Below are 21,972 nucleotides of genomic sequence, written 5' to 3'. Positions count from 1 at the left end.
CTGCAGGCCTGATCGCCCCCAACTGCCCTCCCCTGCAGGCCTGGTCCCCGCGCCCCCCAGCTGCCCTCCCCTGCCAACCTGGTCCCCCCTAACTGCCCTCCCCTGCAGGCCTGGTCCCCCTCAACTGCCCTCCTCTGCAGGTCTGGGTCACCACAACTGTCCTTCCCTGCAGGCCTGGTCGCCTCCAACTGCCCTCCTCTGCTGGCCTGGTCACCCCTAACTGCCTCCCCTGCAGGCCTGATCGCCCCCAACTGCCCTCCCTTGCAGGCCTGGTTCCTCTCATCTGCCCTCCCCTGCTGGCCATCTTGTGATGGCCATCTTGTGTCCACATGGGGGTGATCATCTTGTGTGTTGGAGTGATGGTCAATTTGCATATTACCTCTTTATTATATAGGATAAGCAGTTGATCATCCTCTGGAATTTACTCAAATTCCAATGTGTTATGTTGTTTTAGATGGGAGTTTATTGTGGGTAAGTGATGCCTTACTCTTTTTCATGAACATTTAAATTTAAAAACTTGGTTCAAATGAAATAGTCTGGTTTAGGCATAACACAGCAGGGTTACCAATTCTTAAAACAATAAAACATAATGCTTGTAAGATTAGAAACCATTTTAGAATCTTGCAAGATCTTCTGGTCATTTGCATTAGTGTCAATTCATATAATGACTGTGTGTGTGTGTGTGTGTGTGTGTGTGTGTGTGTGTGTGTGTATGGTTCAGAGCATTGCACTGAATTTACTCTGACATACTTAAAAATAACAAAAAGGAAAAAGTTTTCTCATTTAACATTCCTTTCATGTGTTCATAAAAACAATGTAGATTATATGGGAAATTCTTTAAATGGTTTTGCTTTCTGACTAATTTTTTAAGTCAAACATTGATTTTAGTTCTTTACTTTCTGACATTTTATGTTTTCTACCTGAACCAAAAAACAAACAAAAAAAACCAGAGACTACTGAACACTTGAAAAATTATGTATTCATAATGCTTGTAATGCAGGTAAATTCTGCATTGTAGTGTTTCTTACTTTATAGATGGCAGCATAAAGCAGTAGAAGACATCTTTTCAAAAATAGTTGTCAGGGTGCCCTGGTTGATGAGGCTCAGTTGGTAGGGCATTGCCCAGTGCACCAAAAGGTTGCCAGTTCAGTTGCTGCTCAGGGCACATACCCGGGTTATGGGCTTAATCCCTGGTGGGGGCATGTAGGAGGCAGCTGGTAGATGTTTCGTTCTCACATCAATGTTTTTCTCTCCCTCTCTCTCTCTCTCTCTCTCTCTCTCTCTCTCCCCCCCTCTCTCTCCCCCTCCTTCTCCCCCCTCCCCTCCACCCTTCCCTTTCCCTCTCCCTCTCCATCTCTCTCCCCCTTCTTCCTACTTCCCTCTCCCTTCCTCTCTTTAAAAATCAATAAAAAATTTGAAAAATTGTTTAAATAAAAAATAAAGTAGGGTGGTTGCCATCTTATGATAATAATAATAATTTTAAAGGTAGTTTCTTAAAGAGGATTTTGTTTTCATCTCCTTCTGCCATAGCAGTGAACTAGTACTATAGAACAGAAATTTTATATAATTTAAGGTATCAACTGCCTAGGTACTTATTAATCTTGACATGAAAGCCTATGTTCATGGTAAGGCATAAATTTAAGAAATTATTTTTACTTGTTTTTTTGTATCAATGTGCTACCTTCCATCTTAGGTCTATCATTTGGCAAGTGTACGCTTACGTGATTTATGTTTAAAACTGGATGTTTCAAATGAGTTACGAAGGAAGATATGGACGTGTTTTGAATTTACTTTAGTTCACTGCCCTGACCTAATGAAAGACAGACATTTGGATCAGCTCCTCCTTTGTGCCTTTTACATCATGGCAAAGGTAATGTATACATTGGGGGAAGTTCTTGGCCCTAGTTGCATGATGTGAAACTCTATTGAACTTGATTCTTGGTTTACCTTAAGTACTATAAGCTAACAGTGGCCATCATCATTGATTAAGTAGTAAATTCCAGTTACTATATCTATTCTCTGGATTCTCCATTTAGTTTTATAATAATCAGCCTTCCCACTTCATAAGTATACATTGGCTGTAAAGAAGTTGGGAAAGGTCTTAGAGACTATTTGTAGTAAAATAGCTCTCCCCATTGTTAATGTGGCAACACCATTTTCACGCCCACCCCTGTAATACCTTTAATCTGCTACTTTAAGGTAACATGATCTTTACATTGTAGATAAATAACTGAGACCCAGAACTAAGCAAATTTACATAATAAATAGCAACCTAGGATCTCCTGATTCATAATTTAGTGTAAAATAGCTTCTATAACATTCCTTTCTAGTGACTTACTATGCCACCTCTGAAGAACATTTTACTCTAGTTGATACATCATGTTTTAGGTTATGAAATCACATATCTTGTTTTTTAAATTTCTGATGTATCTGAAACAATCATCTATAACTTTGGTCTTGACCATATTGGCCACGCTGGCCATCTGAAGAGACATACATAGTTAAGACCTCATTTTTAAGCTTTTTGAGGCAGAGGACATGTTTTTAAATTCCTTAGTGGCACCTGTTTCACAATGCCTCACAAAATAGGTATTAATAAATGTTATTAACAAATAATTTGTGTTTTTCAGAGAACTAGCAGAGTTCAGGCTTTGCCATTTCTAGCTCAACATTATGGAGAACAGGTTAAGTGCTAATGCACAGTAAAGCAGAGGAAAAGAGCAATTTAAGTGAACTTTATTGATAACAAATAGACTAGAAGGTATTCCTTTATGGATCACTAATCCCTTTTCTTCCTTTTAGCCACCACTGTGTCTTTTCAGTGTAAGCATTAGAAACTATAGTCTGTCCTGACATATTAAAAGCCTAATCCTATGATAACCATTCATTTTTATTGTGAATCACCACAAGACACTTTCTATCATTTAGTATGGAGTTAATTTACTTTTAAATACTTAAAAACTAATAAAACTGGAGAGTGTAAGGGATTCAACAGATCTGAGTTTTCTTATATCATTCTTTTTACAAAGAAAGGCTATTTTCAGTAAAGTTATACCATAGCAGTCTTGGTGCTTTTGATTAATGAAACTATTAGCTGAGTCCCCACAGGCCACAAAGCCTGAACTTTAAAGGTAGTAAAAATCATATATGGTAGTGGTTTTTAGTCATGGACTGGCCTGGGGTTAATGGCTTTCTGCAAGACTGCTCTCAGTCCCAGTGTATAATTGAAGTGTTTTTTTCAGGGCCATTTTTCTTTTAGGAACAGTTGATAAATGCAGTTTTTCTTTTCCTTAGGTAACAAAAGAAGAAAGAACTTTTCAAGAAATAATGAAAAGTTATAGGAACCAGCCCCAAGCTAATAGTCATGTAAGTTACATTATTTTTCTTCTTGTCCAAAGATAGACTTGTACTATTTTTCTGATGAGAAGTCATATAAAAGGTAAGCTTCTTTTCCAGTTTTACTGTATTTTAGGTTTTTCGGTTTAATGAATATCATTAAATTCAAGAGACAGTTTTATAGAAGCTGGGAAACTGACTGTTCCTGACTCATGCATATATTTGTATATACTTCTCACATGATCTCTTATTCCATTTGTTAATCTGTTAAGTGGGGACATTTTTCACTAGAATATTTAGTGAAAAAAATATATATATACTTTAATTGTATGAGATTTGAATCTCTGATGATGTTTAAATTCAGTGAAATTTGAGGATTTATTTAAATTCAGCTTCTTTTGCCATCTGCTAAAAATCTTAATGTTTGTATCTTTGAATAGATATTAAGCATCTCTGATAATGTTATAATAGCGATGGGTGAGAATCCTGTACAGCTTTTCAGTCATCCTATTAATAAAGCCTATGTGTTGTGACGCCCCCAGCCATGACGCCCTCACGCTGTAACGAGCGATCACCAGGAGGCTGCGTGTACAGCGGGTGTGTGAGGGTGCGTGGGGGCTTGACGCTGTGTGCATGGCAGAGGGGCAGGTCCCGAGACTCTGGCCTACCTCTTTGGGGCAATGCATCGAGGAGCCCCAGGTGGATGGCCGGGGCATACCTCTTTGGGGTGATCGATCATGAGGCTCCCACACTGTGAGAGGGCACAGGCCAGGTTGGGGACTCCCTCTCCTCCCCGTGCACAAATTTCATGCACCAGGCCTCTAGTGGAAATACAAAATGTTAGTGTAGTGGCCTGGCACATAGTGAGCATTAATGACTGTTAGATCCTTATTATTGTTGTTATTGTAGCTGAGAACACAGGGTTGGTTTACCTTAAAGCCATTCAACAGCTTGGTTGCTCTGCTCTAAGGGAGCCTAATGGCCTCTTCTCTGGCCCCCATGATCTGCCATCTGAGAAAGAAAGGTGGTGGCTCAGATATCTCAGGCGGGAGTACTAGTAGTGACACCCCCTTCTAGGAAAGCTCCACCAGTAGTTTCATTTCTTAAGTCTTCAAAAGGATGAGTGTTTTAAAGATATTAGAAGAGCCAAGTACAAGTGTTTGTTATATACTATAACAGGCTAAGCATTTCTGGGCTTCTTGCGAAAAATCCCTCAGGAACAGAGCCAAAAGAGGTCCAAATTGTCTTTAAAAATCATTAAGATAAACTTACTGTGTGTCAAAATGAGCCAGGCCAGAGTTCCCTAAATGTCTTCTAAATACTAGTCCCCATGGCACGAAGGGGAAATGGATCATGCCTATCAGCTATCTTGGAGGTAGGAAAGAGTTTTGGGGCAGGAATGGAACAAATTTTCATGTGTCCATCTGAAAGGAGATGGGAATGGGATGGGAGCAGGAAAACAAGCCACAATGAGAGCCAATTGGTTCTCAGGTAAGGAGTTAAAAAGGAGGAGGAACAAGTTCAGATCTTAGAAGTTACTTTTATTTGGCAAAACCTGCTCATCAGTGTTTAGTTGCTATTTATGTACCTAACTCTTCTATTTACATTGTAAACTCTTACAAGGGCATATTTTAGATGTAGGCTCAAAATCTGGTTCAGTATTCCCTCTTCTAAGATGTTTGTCATAACTTGCATTTATCAGACTAATAACATCTTGCTCTTGATGATCACCCATACAGACAAATACTTTTTAATTGGCTTGATATTTTGTTGTTCTTATTTTGGTTTGACTTAACCTGTGCCTTTTTGTGACTTAGCAGACCTTTTCTTCCCCTCTGACCTATAGGTCTATAGAAGTGTACTGTTGAAAAGTATTCCAAGAGAAATTGTGGCTTATAATAAAAAAGTAAATGGTGATTTTGAAATGACGGATTGTGGTAAGTTGCCTAATTTAACATTCTATATATAATATATCTTTGATTACATTGTACATAATATAGCGAATGCCAGACAGCATGGATTCAATTATATAGGTGGGATAGATAATGCATATGTATTTTGGGAAGATATATAAATAAATTTGTGATAAGTATGAGTCAGGTGTCTCCTCCTAAGAGGTTGTGTATTGAAACCACTCATTTGTCCTGTATTCATTGTGTTTTATAAGAAGTTTTCTAGTCCATATATATTAATTAAAGGCACTTAAATTTTTATTTATTTATTTAATATATTTTTATTGATTTCAGAAAGGAAGGGAGAGAGAGATGGAAACATCAATGATGAGAGAGAATCATCGATCGACTGCCTCCTGCACACCCCCTACAGGGGATCAAGCCTGCAACCCAGGCATGTGCCCTTGACCAGAATCAAACCCAGGACCCTTCAGTCTGCAGGCCAATACTTTATACACTGAACCAAACCAGCTAGGCAAAGGCACTTAAATTTTTAAAATACAATAGTCCTACCTTATCCATGGCTTTGCTTTTCTTTATTTCAGTTATAATCAGATAATGGAAATTTTCAGATATGAGATTTAAATCTCTGATTATGTTTAAATCCAGTGAAATTTAAAGAGTAAGAGACCACATTCACATTTTTATTATACTATTTAGGTATAATTTTTCTATTTTATTATTAGTTATTGTTCATATTTTACTGTCCCTAATTTATAAGGTATGTATGTATAGGTCAAAAGAGTATATGTAGGGTTTGGTACCCTCTACTGTGTCAGGCATCCACAGGGGGTCTTAGAACATTCCCCTGTGGATAAGGAAGGACGGCTATAAATCGGAATAACAGGGAAAGTAAGATAGCTGTCAGTGATCTGCCTGAGGAGACAATTAAGGAAATATCCTTTTTATTAAAAATTATACAGATATTTTGCCACCTCTGGCATGGCTGCTACCTTGTTGCTACCAGCATGCTAAGATTTGAGGCACTAGTAATTTTTTTCAAAGAAAGGAAAATCATATTCTATATTCATATGTTGATAAATTATGAAAAAGCCTCCTCTCCCCATCTCCTTTTCCTGGTCTCCTTTTTCCATTTTCTTAATGTGTATATTCCGGGTGGGACAAAAGTAGGTTTACAGTTTTGAGTATAAAAAACATACTTTATTCTTTTATTATTTATTAATTACTAGAGGCCTGGTGCATGAAATTCTTGCACGGGGGTGTGTGTCCCTCAGCCCACCCTGCACCCTCTCCAATCTGGGATCCCTCGAGGGATGTCTGACTGCCAGTTTAGGCCCAATCATGCCCGGACCTAAACAGGTAGTTGGACATCCTCTCACAATCCAAGACTGCTGGCTCCCAACTGCTCGCCTGCCTGCCTTCCTGATTGCCTCTAACCGCTTCTGCCGGCCAGCATGATGACCCCCTAACCACTCCCCTGCCAGCCTGATTGATGCCTAACTGCTCCCCTGCCAGCCTGTTTGCCCCTAACTACCCTCCCGTGCAGGCCTGGTCACCCCTAACTGCCCTCCCCTGCATGCCTGGTCCCCACAACTGCTCTCCCCTGCAGGCCTGGGTCCCCCCAAACTGCCCTTCCCTGCAGGCCCGATCACCCCCAACTTCCCTCCTCTGCTGGCCTGGTCACCCCTAACTGCCTTCCCCTGCAGGTTTGATCACCCACAACTGCCCTCCCTTGCAGGCCTGTTCCCTCCCAACTGCCCTCCCCTGCTAGCCTGATCGCCCACAACTGCCTTCCCTTGCAGGCCTGGTCCCTCCCAAATGCCCTCCCCTGCTTGCCATCTTGTGGCGGCCATCTTGTGTCCACATGGGGGCAGCCATCTTTGACCACATTTGGGCAGCCTCTTGTGTGTTGGAGTGATGATCAATTTGCATATTACTCTTATTAGATAGGGTTATATTATTTTCTATACAAACATCTGTAAACCTATTATATGTATTGTGATTTATTTACTTTTACAATGTGGGGCATTTAGACTGTTTCCAATTTTATACAGCTTTGTGAGGAAATCACTGTAGTTTGATCTTGTTACACATGCCTAGGATAAATTCTTAAGAGTAATCATCTGGGTCAAAGACTTTTTCTTTTTTTATTGTTTAAAGTATTACATACAGTAGTAGTATATATATCTCCTTTTTTTTCTCCCCATTGACCTTCCCCCAGCCTCCCCTACCCTCTGTCACATGCCCTCAACCCACCCCCCAACCCCCAGTGTCTTGTGTCCATTGGTTGTGCTTATATGCATGCATACAAGTCCTTTGGTTGATCTCTTTCCCCCCTCCCCAACACTCCACAGCCTTTCCGCTGTAATTTGACAAGTCTGTTCGGTGTTGACTGCCTCTGTATCTATCTTTTTGTTCATCAGGTTATAATGTTCTTTATTTTCCATAAATGAGTGAGATCATGTAGTATTTTTCTTTCATTGCCTAGCTTATTTCACTTAACATAATGCTCTCCAGATCCATCCATGCTGCTGCAAATGGTAAGAATTCCTTCTTTTTTATAGCAGCGTAGTATTCCATTGTGTAGATGTCCCATAGTTTTCTAATCCACTCATCTGCTGATGGGCATTTAGGCTGTTTCCAAATCTTAGCTATGGTGAATAGTGCTGCTATGAACATAGGGGTGCATATATCCTTTCTGATTGGTGTTTCTAGTTTCTTGGGATATATTCCTAGAAGTGGGATTACTGGGTCAAATGGGAGTTCCATTTTTAGTTTTTTGAGGAAAGTCCATACTGTTCTCCACAGTGGCTGCACCAGTCTGCATTCCCACCAGCAGTGCATGTGGGTTCCTTTTTCTCCGCATCCTCGCCAGCACTTGTCGTTTGTTGATTTGTTGATGATTGCCATTCTGACAGGTGTGAGATGGTACCGCATTGTTGTTTTGATTTGCATCTCTCGGAAAATTAGTGACTTTGAGCATGTTTTCATATGTCTCTTGGCCTTCCTTCTGTCTTCTTTTGAAAAGATTCTATTTAGATCCGTTGCCCACTTTTTTATTGGATCATTTATCTTCCTTTTATTAAGTTTTATAAGTTCCTTGTAAATGTTGGAGATTAAATCTTTATCAGTGATAACATTTGCAATATGTTCTCCCATACAGTGGGCTTTCTTGTTGTTTTGTTGATGGTTTCTTTTGCTGTGCAAAAGCTTTTTATTTTGATGTAGTCCCATTTGTTTATTTTCCATTGCCCTAGGAGCGGTATCATTGAAGAAATTGCTTCGGCATATGTCTGAGATTTCTCTGCCTGTGAATTCCTCTAGTATTTTTATGGTTTCCCGTCTTATGTTTAAGTCCTTTATCCATTTTGAGTTTATTTTTGTGTATGGTGTAAGTTGGTGGTCTAGTTTCAGTTTTTTTGCTTGTATCTGTCCAATCTTCCCAACACCATTTATTGAAGAGACTGTCTTGACTCCATTGTATGTTCATGCCTCCTTTTTTAAATATTAATTGAGCATAGTGATTTGGATCAATTTCTGGGTTCTCTATTCTATTCCATTGGTCTATATGTCTGTTCTTATGCCAGTACCAGGCAGTTTTGAGAACAGTGGCTTTGTAATACAGCTTGAAATCTGGAATTGAGATCCCACCTACTTTTTTCTTCTTTCTCAGGATTGCTGTGGCTATTGGGGGTCTTTTTTTATTCCAGATGAATTTTTGGAGACTTCTTTCTTGGTCTGTGAAATACGCCGTTGGTATTTTAATGGGGAGTGCATTGAATCTGTAGATTGCTTTGGGTAGTATGGACATTTTAATGATGTTGATTCTAGCAATCCATGAACATGGTATGTTCTGCCATCTGTTTACGTCTTCCTCTATCTCTTTTATCAGTGTCCTGTAGTTTTCTGCATATAGATCTTTTACCCCCTAGTTAAGTTTATTCCTAGGTACCTTAATTTTTTTGGTGCGATGGTAAATGGGATTGCTTTTTTAGTCTCTCTTCTGTAAGTTCACTATTGGTGTATAGAAATGCCATAGATTTCTTGGCATTAATTTTGTATCCTGCTACATTGCCGGATTCATTTTTTTAAATATATTTTATTGATTTTTTTACAGAGAGGAAAGGATAGGGAGAGAGAGTTAGAAACATTGATGAGAGAGAAACATCAATCAGCTGCCTCTTGCACACCCCCTACTGGGGATGTGCCCGCCACCAAGGTGCATGCCCTTGACCGGAATCAAACCTGGGACCCTTGAGTCCATAGGCCGACGCTCTATCCACTGAGCCAGACCGGTCAGGGCCGAATTCATTTATTAAGTCTAATAGTTTTTTGATGGAGTCTTTTGGGTTTTTTTTTTTTTTTTTTTTTTTTAAATATATATTTTATTAATTTTTTACAGGGAGGAAGGGAAAGAGATAGAGAGTTAGAAACATCGATCAGCTGCCTCCTGCACACCCCCCACTGGGGATGTGCCCGCAACCAAGGTACATGCCCTTGACCGGAATCGAACCTGGGACCCTTGAGTCCACAGGCCGATGCTCTATCCACTGAGCCAAACCGGTTTCGGCTCTTTCAGGTTTTTTATGTACAATATCATGTCATCAACAAATAAGGATAGCTTTACTTCTTCTTTTCCAGTTTGGATGCCTTTTATTTCTTCTTCTTGTCTAATTGCAATGGCTAACACTTCCAATACTATGTCGAACAGAAGTGGTGAGAGTGGGCATCCCTCTCTTGTTCCTGTTCTTAGGGGAAATGGTTTTAGTTTTTGCCCATTGAGTATGATGTTGGCTGAGGGTTTATCATATATGGCTTTTATTATGTTGAGGTATGATCCTTGTATTCCCATCTTGCTGAGAGTTTTTATCAAGGAAGAGTGTTGGACTTTGTCAAATGCTTTTTCTGTCAATTGATATGACTATGTGATTTTTATCTCTTAATTTGTTTATGTGATGTATCACGTTTATTGATTTGCAGATATTGTACCATCCTTGCATTCCTGGGATAAATCCTACTTGTTCATGGTGTATGATCTTTCTGATGTACTGCTGGATCCAATTTGCTAGAATTTTGTTGAGGATTTTGGTATCTATGTTCATGAGGGATATTGGCCTGTAATTCTATTTCATTGTGTTGTCTTTATCTGGTTTTGGTATTAGGGTGATGCTGGCTTCATAGAATAGCTTGGAAGTGTTCCTTCCTCTTGAATTTTTTAGAATAGTCTGAGGAGGATAGGTTTTAGTTCTTCCTTGAATGTTTGGTAAAACTCCCCTGTGAAGCCGTCTGGCCCTGGGTTTTTGTTTGCTAGAAGGTTCTTGATGACTGCTTCAATTTCTTCCATAGTTATTGGCCTATTGAGATGTTTAGATTCTTCCTGATTGAGTTTTGGAAGGTTGTATTTTTCTAGGAATATGTCCATTTCTTCCAGGTTGTCCAGTTTGTTGGAATAGAGTTGTTCATAGTATTTTTTATCAATCCTTTATATTTCGGTGGGGTCTGTTGTTATTTCACCTCTTTCATTTCTGATTTTGTTTATTTGGGTCCTCTCTCTTTGCTTCTTGGTGAGCCTGGCTAGAGGTTCATCAATCTTGTTTATCCTTTCAAAGAACCAGCTCTTGGTTTTGTTGATCTTTTCTATTGTTTTTTTTTTTTTTGGTCTCTATGTTATCTCCGCTCTGATCTTTATTATTTCCTTCCTTCTGCTTACACTGGGCTTTTCTTGTTGTTCTCTTTTCTAACTCTTTGAGTTGTAGGGTTAGGTAATTTATTACCATTGTTTCTTGTTTTTTGCACCAGGCTTGTAATGCTATGAACTTCCCTCTCAAGACTGCTTTGGCTGTGTCCTGTAGATTTTCGATTGTTGTGTTTTCATTGTCGTTTGTTGCCATGATGTTTTTTTGTGTGTGTGTTGTTTTTTTTTATTTTTTAATATATTTTATTGATTTTTTACAGAGAGGAAGAGAGAGGGATAGAGAGTCAGAAACATCAATGAGAGAGAAACATCAATCAGCTGCCCCCTGCACACCCCCTACTGGGGATGTGCCCGCAACCAAGGTACATGCCCTTGACCAGAATCGAACCTGGGATCTTACAGTTCGCAGGCCTACACTCTATCTACTGAGCCAACCCGGTTTCGGCTGCCATGATGTTTTTTATTTCTTCTCTAATCTCTCTGGTAACCCAGTCATTGTTTAATAGCATGCTATTTAGTCTCCATGTGTTTGATTTTTTGGAGTGTTTTTATTTTAGTTGATTTCCAGTTTTATGCCACTGTGATCTGAGAAGATGCTTGATATGAATTCTATCTTCTTAAATTTGAAGAGACTTTGCCTGTGACCCAATATATGGTCTATCTTTGAAAGTGACCCATGTGCACTTGAGAAGAATGTATATTCTGTGGCTTTGGGGTGAAATGTTATGAAGATGTCAATTAATTCCATCTGGTCTCTTGAGTCATTTAGGATTGATGTTTCTTTGCTGCTTTTTGTTTAGAAGATTTGTCCAATGGTGATAGTGGGGTATTAAAGTCTCCTACTATGATTGTATTGCTGTCAATATCTCCCTTGATATCCTCCAGGAGTTTTTTATGTATTTGGGTGCTCCTGTATTGGGTGTGTATATGTTTACCAGAGTTATTTCTTCTTGTTGGATTTCTCCCTTTAGTATTATGAAGTGGCCTTCCTTATCTCTTGTTATGTCCTTCACTTTGAGATCTAATTTGTTAGATATAAGTATTGCTACCCCAGCTTTTTTTTCATTTCTATTTGCCTGAAAAACCTTTTTCCATCCCTTCACCCTCAGTCTGTGTGTGTCTTTTTTTCTGAGGTGGGTTTCTTGTAGACTGCAGATATATCGGTGATGTTTTCTTATCCAATCCGTTACCCTATGTCGTTTGATTGAGGCATTTAATCCATTTACATTTAAAGTTATTATTGACTAGAGGCCCGGTGCACGAAATTCGTTCATGGGGGGGTGTGTCCCTCAGCCCAGCCTGCACCCTATCCAATCTGGAACCCCTCGAGAGATATCCGACTGCAGTCGGACATCTCTCTCACAGTCCAGGACTGCTGGCTTCCAACTGTTCGCCTACCAGCCTTCCTGATTGCCCCTAACTGCTTCTGCCTGCCAGCCTGATCATGCCCTAACCACTCCCCTGCCAGCCTGTGTGCCCCTAACTGCCCTCCCCTGCAGGCCTGGTCACCCCTAACGCCCTCCTCTGAAGGCCTGCTCACCCCTAACTGCCCTCCACTGCAGGCCTGTTCCCCCCCAACTGCTCTCCTCTACAGGCCTGGGTCCTCCCCAACTGCCCTTTCCTGTAGGCCCAGTCACCCCCAACTTCCCTCCTTTGCCGGCCTGATCACCCCTAACTGCCCTGCCCAGCAGGCTTGATTGCCCCCAACTGCCCTCCCTTGCAGGCCTGGTCCCTCCCAATTACCCTCCCCTGCTGGCCATCTTATGGCGGCCATCTTGTGTCCCCATAAGGGCAGCCATCTTTGACCACATGGGGGTAACCATCTTGTGTGTTGGAGTTATGGTCAATTTGCATATTACTCTTTTATTAGATAGGATAGAGGCCTGGTGCACGGGTCGGGACCAGCTGGTTTGCCCTGAAAGGTGTCCCAGATCAGGGTGGAAGTTTCCTTTTGGTGTGGGGCAGCCTGGGCAAGGGGCCTGTGGTGGTTTTAAGGCTGGCCACGCCCCCCCCCCCAACAACTCAAGTGGAGGCCCTGGTATCTGGGATTTATTTATCTTCTATAATTGAAACTTTGTAGCCTTGAGTGGAGGCCTGGGCTGGCGAGGGTGTGCGGAAAGCTTGAATTCCTCCATCGCCGGGGGCAACCCAAGTCTCCTGTTCATAGCCACCTTGGTTGGGTTAATTTGCATACTTGCTCCTGATTGGCTGGTGGGCGTGGTTTGTTAGTGTCGCAGAGTGGTGGTTAATTTGCATATTACTCGTACTTGTTTGTCGCCATTTTTTTATTGTTTATTTTTTAATTTAATAAATCTTTATTGTTCAGATTATTACAGTTGTTCCTCTTTTTTCCCCCCGATAGCTCCCCTCCACCTGGTTCCCATCCCACCCTATTCCCTTACCTCCCCTGCCACTGTCCTTATCCATAGGTGTACGATTTTTGTCCAGTCTCTTCCCGCACCCCCCACACCCCTTTACCCCTGAGAGTTGTCAGTCCCTCCCTTTCTATGCCCCTGATTCTATTATATTCACCAGTTTATTCTGTACATCAGATTTTTAATTCACTTGATTTTTAGATTCACTTGTTGATAGATATGTATTTGTTGTTCATAACTTTTATCTTTACCTTTTTCTTCTCCTTTTTCTTAGAGAATACCTTTCAGCATTTCATATAATACTCGTTTAGTGTTGATGAACTCCTTTAGCTTTTCCTTATCTGTGAAGCTCTTTAGCTGACCTTCAATTCTGAATGTCAGATTGGCTGGGTAGAGTACCAACTGTTTTTCTCTTGCTGCTTTTAATATTCTCTCTTTGTCTTTTGCTCTTGACATTTTAATTTTGATGTGTCTTGGTGTGGTCCTCTTTGGATTCCTTTTGTTTGGGGTTCTGTGTGCTTCCTGGACTTGTAAGTCTATTTCTTTCACCAGGTGGGGGAAGTTTTCAGTCATTATTTCTTCAAATAGGTTTTTAGTATCTTGCTCTCTCTCTTCTTCTGGCACCCCCATAATTCTGATGTTGGTACACTTGAAGTTGTCCCAGAGGCATCTTACACTATCTTCAAATTTTTGGATTCTTTTTTCTTTTTCTTTTTTTTTAATTCCTTTTTTTTTTTTTTAATATATTTTATTGATTTTTCACAGAGAGAAAGGGAGAGGGATAGAGAGCTAGAAACATAGATGAGAGAGATACATCGACCAGCTGCCTCCTGCATACCCCCCACCGGGGATGTGCCCGCAACCAATGTACATGCCCTTGACCAGAATCGAACCTGGGACCTTTCAGTCCGCAGACCGACGCTCTATCCACTGAGCCAAACCGGTTTCGGCGGATTCTTTTTTCTTTTAGCTATTCCAGTTGAGTGGCTTTTGCTTCTTTGTATTTCAAATCTTTGACTTGATTCTTGCGTTCCTCTAGTTTGCTGTTGGGTGTCTGTATAATATTTTTTATTTCAGTCAGTGTATGTTTAATTTCTAGTTGGTCCTTTTCAATATCCTCGAGGGTCTCTCTCATATCCTTGAGGCTCTCACTAAATTTATCGGCCTTTTCTAGGAAATTATTGAAAAACCTTATAACCGTGGTTTTGAACTCTATCTCCAGGCGTTTGTTTTCCTCAATTTCTTTGGTTTGTGATCTATTTCTTTGTCTCCGCATTTTTGCTGCTTCCCTGAGTTGGTAGGGTAGCTTTGTGTGCTAGTTATCCTATATGGGCCAGTGGCTCGGCCTCCCCAGTTACCTGAGGTGGACACTCTTGGTGCACCCCATTGGGGACTGTGTGTACTGCCTTGTTGTAGTTAAGTCTTGATTGTTGTTGGTATCAGTGGGAAGAGTTGACCTCCAGGCCAATTGGCTGTGAGGATCAGCTGTGTCTATGCCGGGAGACAGCCTTATTTGACTAGACTTGCAAAATTGGAAAAGCCTCTGTGCTCAGCTTGGATGGGGCGGCGTTTCAGGGTGGAGCCTACAGCCTTGGCTTCCCATCAGCCCCGCCCTATGAGGTTCCTGGGTCTCAGTATCCCTCGGTACTCGCTGCAAGCACCTCTGAGAGATAGGCGCCCTGGAGTTTTTCCCGCTGCCAAACAGTCTAGTCTCTCCCCCAATGAATCTGGATTCCCAGATTTTCGCCCGGAATTGGGGCTCATTGCAGTCGGAATTGGGGTTCAGCGCAGTCCGGAACTTTTGTCTCCTTCCTGCCAGGGCAATTCAGTGGCACAGTCAACAGTCCGTCCTCTGCACGCATTCACTTGCGCGCCTCCAGAGCTCTGCCTTTCGCCGCTCCCCTGAGTTTCCGCCTTACAGCCCAGATTCCCCCAGTATGACCCTGGGTCCCCAGGGTCTCACCCGGAATGGATTCAGCGCAGTCTGGAGCTTTTATCTCCTTCCCGCTAGAGAACGCCAGCCAGGCACTCAGCCGCCTCGTCCTCTCCGGCTCCGTCCTCTCCGCACACGCGCGCCCGTGTCTCCGTACCTCAGGCTTTTACAGCCCCTCTGATTTTCCTTGTGGTTTTCTCTGTTCTTCTAGTTGTAGGATTTCCAGTCAGCCAGCTTTCCTGTGGTTCTGGATGATGTCCGTTTTGTCTTTTAGTTCTATTTTTGAAATTGATGTGTGAGGCTGCTGTTTAGGTGTTTAACTATGCCGCCATCTTGGTTTCTCCCTTTGTCGCCATTTTTATTCTTTACCCCTGTGTTCCTTCTTCGCTTCCTATTTCTTTTTTTTTTCTTTTCTTTTTCTTTTTCTTTTTTTTTTTACAGCAGATGCTTTTGCATTTCTTGCATTGCTGGTTTGGTGGTAATAAACTCCCTTAGTCCTTTTTTGTCTGTGAAGCTCCTGATTTCACCTTCAATTTTGATTGATAGCCTTACTGGGTACAATATTCTTGGATTCAGACCCTTCCTTTGCATGACTTTGTATATTTCATTCCATTCCCTTCTGGCCTGTTGTGTTTCTGTTGAGAAATCAGTCACTAGTCTGGTGGGGGATCCTTTGTAGATAACTTTCTGTCTCTCTCTGGCCGCTTTTAAGATTCTTACTGTCTTTGGTGTTTGCCAGTTTAATTATAATGTGCCTTGGTGTCAGTCTTTTGGGGTTCATTTTGCTTGGGACTCTGTGAGCTTCTTGGATTTGTGTGGGGTTTTTCTTCCCTATATCAGGGAAGTTTTCTGTCATTATTTCTTCAAACAGGTTTTCTATTCCTTGCTCAGTTTCCTCTCCTTCGGGCACTCTCATTATGTGGATGTTGTTTTGTTTCATGTTGTTCCAAAGTTCGCTTAGGCCCATGGTCGGCAAACTGCGGCTCACTAGCCACATGCTGCTCTTTGGCCCCTTGAGTGTGGCTCTTCCACAAAATACCACGGCCTGGGCGAGTCTATTTTGAGGAAATGGCGTTAGAAGAAGTTTAAGTTTAAAAAATTTGGCTCTCAAAAGAAATTTCAATCATTGTACTGTTGATATTTGGCTCGGTTGACTAATGAGTTTGCCGACCACTGCCTTAGGCTCTCCTCCTGCTTTTTAATTTGTTTTCTAGAAGCTGCTCTACTTGGGTATTTTTTCTTACCTTGTCTTATAGCTCACTGATGCGGTCCTCTGCTTCTTCTAGTCTACTCTGATGCTTTCTATTGAGTTCTTTATAGCCGCGATGTCATTTTTCATTTCTTCTTGGTTCTTACACATATTGTCAAATTTGTCTTCCATTCTTTTCATCCACCTTATGACCATTTATCTGAATTCTTTCTCTGACAGGTTGCTTGCCTCCATATCGTTTACTTCCTTTTCTGGTGATGCCTGCTTCTTTCACATGCGGCTGTTTGTCTCCCCGTGATCTCTCTTCTCCGGGTGTCTGGTTATGTAGTTCTCTCTCTCCTGTGTTGATTTAAAGGCATAAAATACAATACAACAATGTACAACGCACAAAGCACTGAACACAAATGTATTCACAATATTAATAACCCCAAATAAAGATGACCACCAGAGAAAGGCGAATTAGAGGGTTGGAGAGAAAGAAGAAGGGAAGAAAAAAAAAAGAGTACAAAAATGAAATTGGGAAAAGAAAAAAAAGTAAGAGAGAAAATAAAGAGAATAAGAAAGAAGAGGGGAATAAACTATATATATGGGGAGAAAACTCCTATAGAACAGCCACTAATCCCAACAAATGCCAGAAACAAGTACCTGGAGATGAATGCAAACTACAAACAACAACTAATATCAAGCGAGGTGAGGGAAAACAGAAGCAAAAAACAAACCAAAAAGAAAAAGCAAAACAGTCTTACAAGCAAGCATAAAAAATCGATATAATCAACAATCAAGCAAACAACAACAAAAGGACAGAGAGGGAAAAAAATTTTTTGAATAGTGAAGAAAGAGAAGAGAGGTGTGTATGGACTTGGAGCAGGGGATTGGAAATTAGATATATAAGTAGGGTGAAATTTTAACAGGGTGTAAATAGAAGGAATAGGGAAAATCTAAAGCAGGAATAGGGTCAGAGAAACAGGACAACAAAAGGGGAAAAGTGAGAAAGATAGTGATGGCATAAAGATAAAGTTGAGATAGAGTAAAATGATGATAAAGGAAAGATGAAAATAGAATGTTGAACACTAATCCCAAAGTAAAATAAAATGACACTTTTTTAAAATAAAAATAAAAAGGTAATTAAAAAGGTAAAATCAAGTGAGGATAAAAGAAAAAAAATTAGTTTCTTAAGTAAAAGATGAAGAAAAAATTTAAAAAGTGTGCAGTAGTGAAGATCATTCACTTCCTCTACTGTTCTGTTTGGCACGCCTGTTTCCTAGTCAGGACAGTATTGAAGTTCCCTGCATTCCACTGCTCCTCAGTGTTGTAAGCCAGTCCTCATTTTTAAGCAGGCAGTACATCTTATATTCCTTTATTTGTGTTTATACAAGAGTCAATTTGTGATTCAACCCCTGGGTGGCAGTTTTTCTGGATTGACCTCCGGGTCTATAGGTCCTCTCTAGCTAGTGTTTAGATTTTGTTTTCCCTGTGGCACTTAATACCGATTTTGGGGGCTGGGTTGCCCCAGAGCTGGTTCTCTGTTGGTATTCCCCGTTCTGATCCCCAGGTTTCCAGAAAAACAACTTTCCCCTGCAGTCTCTTAGAGTTTTCCCAATTGGGTGATCCTCTGTTATTGGGTTAGTAATCAGAAGCAAGGATTTAAGGAGGGGGGAAAAAAAGGGAAAGAGCCAGAGTAAGTGTGCGAACTCCCAGGCTGTGCACAAATCTATGCAGTCTTTTTCCCCTTGGGTCTAAGCAGCTGGCACACTTTTAAAATGTTTTGGCTGTCCCTTTGCGCCCAGATCAAAATGGGTTGCTTTTTAGAGTTCCCTTCTGTTAGCAGCTCTGTGGACCCCCTTCCACATTCACGGATTACACCAGCCCCAACAGCCACGGATTTTTCTAGGTGCAGACTTCCCCAGGTTCTCCAGCTCCCACCGTGCACATTTCTCTCTCCTGCCGGGACCACAGACCTCACCTTATCCCAGGCGAAATCTGACCTTTCCGTGAGGGAGTGTAGAGCTCCTCTGAATCTGCTTGCTTGCACCACTTGGGACTGGTGTTCTCGGGTTCACAGCTGTTCAGTGGGTGCCGTAGTTGTAGATTCCCTGGGCTTTTCAGATTTCTGATAACATCCACTTTCCCTATCAAGATGGCACAGTCTCCGCGTCCGAGCTAATCGCTCCGGAGGGGGAACTTAGCAGCAGTGGGGGCTGCCCGGTCAGGGAAGCCCCGTCCAACAATCCCCCAGTCTCCTGGAGTATAGCTGTCCCTCAACTCACCAGTAAACACTCCCCGTGCGACCACACACTCTCCCTTTGTTTTCTCACTCACACACTATCTTGCAGTCTGCCTTCCCTCCCTCAAAGAGGTTGTTTTTTTTTTTTAATTACATAAATATTTATCATTATGGTATCTACTAGGATCTGAACATTTAAGATCTTATTTTAAAATCCTTTAATAATAATGACCTATAATATAATCCCATTTAAGGATACATTTTTTTTTTTAATTTTTTAATTTTAGGGAGAGAGGAAGGGAAAGGGATAGAAAGAAAGAAACGTTGATTGGATTGGCTGTCTCCTGCATGCCCCCTACTGGGGATGGAGCCCACAAATGGGCATGTGCCTTGGACTGGACCAGTGACCTTTTGATTCATGGGTCTGTGCCTAACTCTGAACCACACTTTTTACATAAATATATTATTCCTGAGCCTTTCTTTCTTTAAAAATTGATTAATTTATTTAGTTTTAGAGAAAGGAAGGGAGAGAGAAACATCTATTTGTTGTTCCACTTATTTATTTATTCATTGGTTGTTTCTTATATGTGCCCTGACCAGGAATTGAACCCACAACCTTGGCATATCCGGATGACACTCTAACCAACTGAGCTACCCAGCCATGGCCTGAGCCTTTTCAAGACAATGAGAAGTATATTAGACAGCAAACCTGTCAAAAAAAAAACACATTGTATTTTGTTACAAATTTGGTGGTTTTTCTGCCCCTGCAAAGCCAGGCATCAACCCTGGCCGGGTGGCTCAGTTGGTTGGAGTGTGGCCGATGCTTCAAAAAGTTGTGGATTCAATCTCCAGTCTGGGCTAATACGGGAGGCAACCAATCAGTGTTTCTCTCTCACATGGATATTCCTCTTTCTTTCTCTCTCCCTCCCTTCCTCTAAGAAAAATCAGTAATAGCACATATCCTCAGGTGAGCATTCAAAACAAAACAAAAAAACATAAATATTAGAGATTAAATATGGGAAACAATGTGCTCTATGAGAATCAAAGTAACTGCCAGCAACTATCTGGGATACAGGACCAGTGAAGTTCAAGACTATATAAGTAAGCAAAAGGAGATACATCATGGTTTCTTTTTTCCTTTTCTTTACTTAAAAATTTTTTTTATTGATTTAAGATAGTGGAAGGAAGAGGGAGAGTTTAAAACATCAATGATGAAAAAAAAAACACTGAGCCACACCAGCCAGCTTTTTAATTTATTGATTGGAGTGGGGGAGAAGACGAGAGAGAAAAACATCAAGTTGCTGTTCCACTTATTTATACACTAGAGGCCCGGTGCACGAAATTTGTGCATGGCAGGGGGGTGTCCCTCAGCCCAGCCTTCACCCTCTCCAATCTGGGATCCCTCTCACAATCCAGGACTGCTGGCTCTCAACTGCTCGCCTGCCTGCCTTCCTGATTGCCCCTAACCGCTTCTGCATGCCAGCCTGATCACTCCCTAACCACTGCCCTGCCAGCCTGATTGATGCCTAACTGCTCCCCTGCCAGCCTGTTTGCCCCTAACTGCCCTCCCCTGTAGGCCTGGTTCCCCCCAACTGCTCTCCCCTGCAGGCCTGGGTCCCTCCCAACTGCCCTTCCCTGCAGGCCTGGTCACCCCAAAATTCCCTCCTCTGCCAGCTTGGTCACCCCTAACTGCCCTCTCCTGCAGGCTTGATCGCCCCCAACTGCCCTCCCTTGCAGGCCTGGACCCTCCCAGCTGCCCTCCCCTGCTGACCATCTTGTGGTGGCCATCTTGTGTCCACATGGGGTCAGGATCTTTGACCACATGGGGGCAGCCATCTTGTGTGTTGGAGTGATGGTCAATCTGCATATTACTGTTTTATTAGATAGGATCGAGGCCTGGTGCATGGGTGAGTGCTGGCTGGTTTGCCCTGAAGGGTGTCCCGGGTCAGGGTGGGGATTTCCTTGGGGCATGGGGCGTCCTGGGTGAGGGGCCTGTGGTGGTTTGCAGGCCGGCCACACCCCCTGGCCACCCAAGCAGAGGCCCTGGTATCTGAGGTTTATTTATCTTCTACAATTGAAACTTTGTAGCCTGGAGCGGAGCCAAGCCTCCTGCTCACTCCGTGTCAGCAGCCATTTCTGTTGGGACTTATGTATCTTCTATAATTGAAACTTGTAGCCTTGAGCAGAGGCCTGGGCTGGCCAGGGTGTGCGGAAAGCTTGGCTTCCTCCATTACCAGGGGCAACCCTAGCCTCCTGCTCTTTCCAGCTCTGTGGCTTCCACCATTTCTATTTGGGTTTATGTATCTTCTATCATTGAAACTTTGTAGCCTTAAGTGGAGGCCTGGGCCGGCAAGGGCAGGCGGAAAGCATGGCTTCCTCCATTGCCGGGGAAACCCAAGCCTCCCTCCTGCTCTCTGTGGCCGTAGCCATCTTGGTTGGGTTTATTTGCATATTCACTCCTGATTGGCTGGTGGGTGTGGCTTGTGGGTATAGCAGGGTGATGGTTAATTTGCATATTACTATTTTATTAGATAGGATTCTTTGATTGATTCTTGTATGTGCCCTGACCGGGGATCAAACCCTCAACCTTGGTATATCAGAATGACATGCTAACCAACTAAGCTTAATCTAAATAACACAAACTGGCCAGGGCGTGACCCCCCCCCCCCCCGCCCCCTTTCCCATTTCAGTTTAGGTCTTCGAAAATTTCTAAAGTCAAAGATCCATGCTAAAAAATTCAGCATGTCTTTCTGGAACTCTGCAGCTATTATCTTCAGTCTCCTAAGGGCTTGTCTCATTTCACATTTTAATTGCTTGACAATGTTATATGATAATCCAAAAAAGACATTCCTCTTATTCATGGGGGCAGTAGGGTAAATTATGAAATCATAGTTTATTGGGCAAGGAAAATCATGTATCTTGAAATTGGGTTTCTTTAAGACTATATTTTCTATGATGGGTTAGGAAAAATTAACTTATACTGATTGAAATAAGAAACATATCCTCATTTCTCAACTGTTGGCTATAGATAGTGAATTTAGCCTAATCAGGTCTCTTCCTGCCCAGAGATACTATAAATCCAAGAAGAAAAAAATTCAGTGTGACTAGAATACTAACCAGCATAGTCTGGCAATATTCTAATTTAGAGTCCTTTGGCAGTTGGAACAATGAAGAAATCCTTAGGAAGTCACTGCTCTCACGTGACAGGAAAAGGTCTGGAGCCTAAATATTTGCAGTCTCACATTTCACACAATTAGTGGTACTAGGGAGGAGTTCCTGACTGAAA

At 41.8% G+C, this 21,972-nt stretch overlaps 1 protein-coding gene across 1 annotated transcript in view; it reads left to right on the top strand.

Annotated features, from left to right (window-relative positions):
- RBL1 (RB transcriptional corepressor like 1) overlaps nucleotides 1-21,972 on the top strand; it is an 85,360-nt gene that overhangs the window by 55,287 nt on the left and 8,101 nt on the right. The window contains exons 17-19 of the mRNA XM_008149644.3: nucleotides 1,694-1,870; nucleotides 3,295-3,366; nucleotides 5,183-5,273. Of these exons, the coding sequence (XP_008147866.1) occupies nucleotides 1,694-1,870; nucleotides 3,295-3,366; nucleotides 5,183-5,273 (340 nt within the window). The remainder of the gene's footprint in view (nucleotides 1-1,693; nucleotides 1,871-3,294; nucleotides 3,367-5,182; nucleotides 5,274-21,972) is intronic.

The sequence above is a fragment of the Eptesicus fuscus genome, chromosome 12 (assembly GCF_027574615.1).
Source record: "Eptesicus fuscus isolate TK198812 chromosome 12, DD_ASM_mEF_20220401, whole genome shotgun sequence".
In the NCBI taxonomy this organism is placed as follows: Eukaryota; Metazoa; Chordata; class Mammalia; order Chiroptera; family Vespertilionidae; genus Eptesicus; species Eptesicus fuscus.
This window is presented reverse-complemented; position numbering and strand designations above follow the sequence as displayed.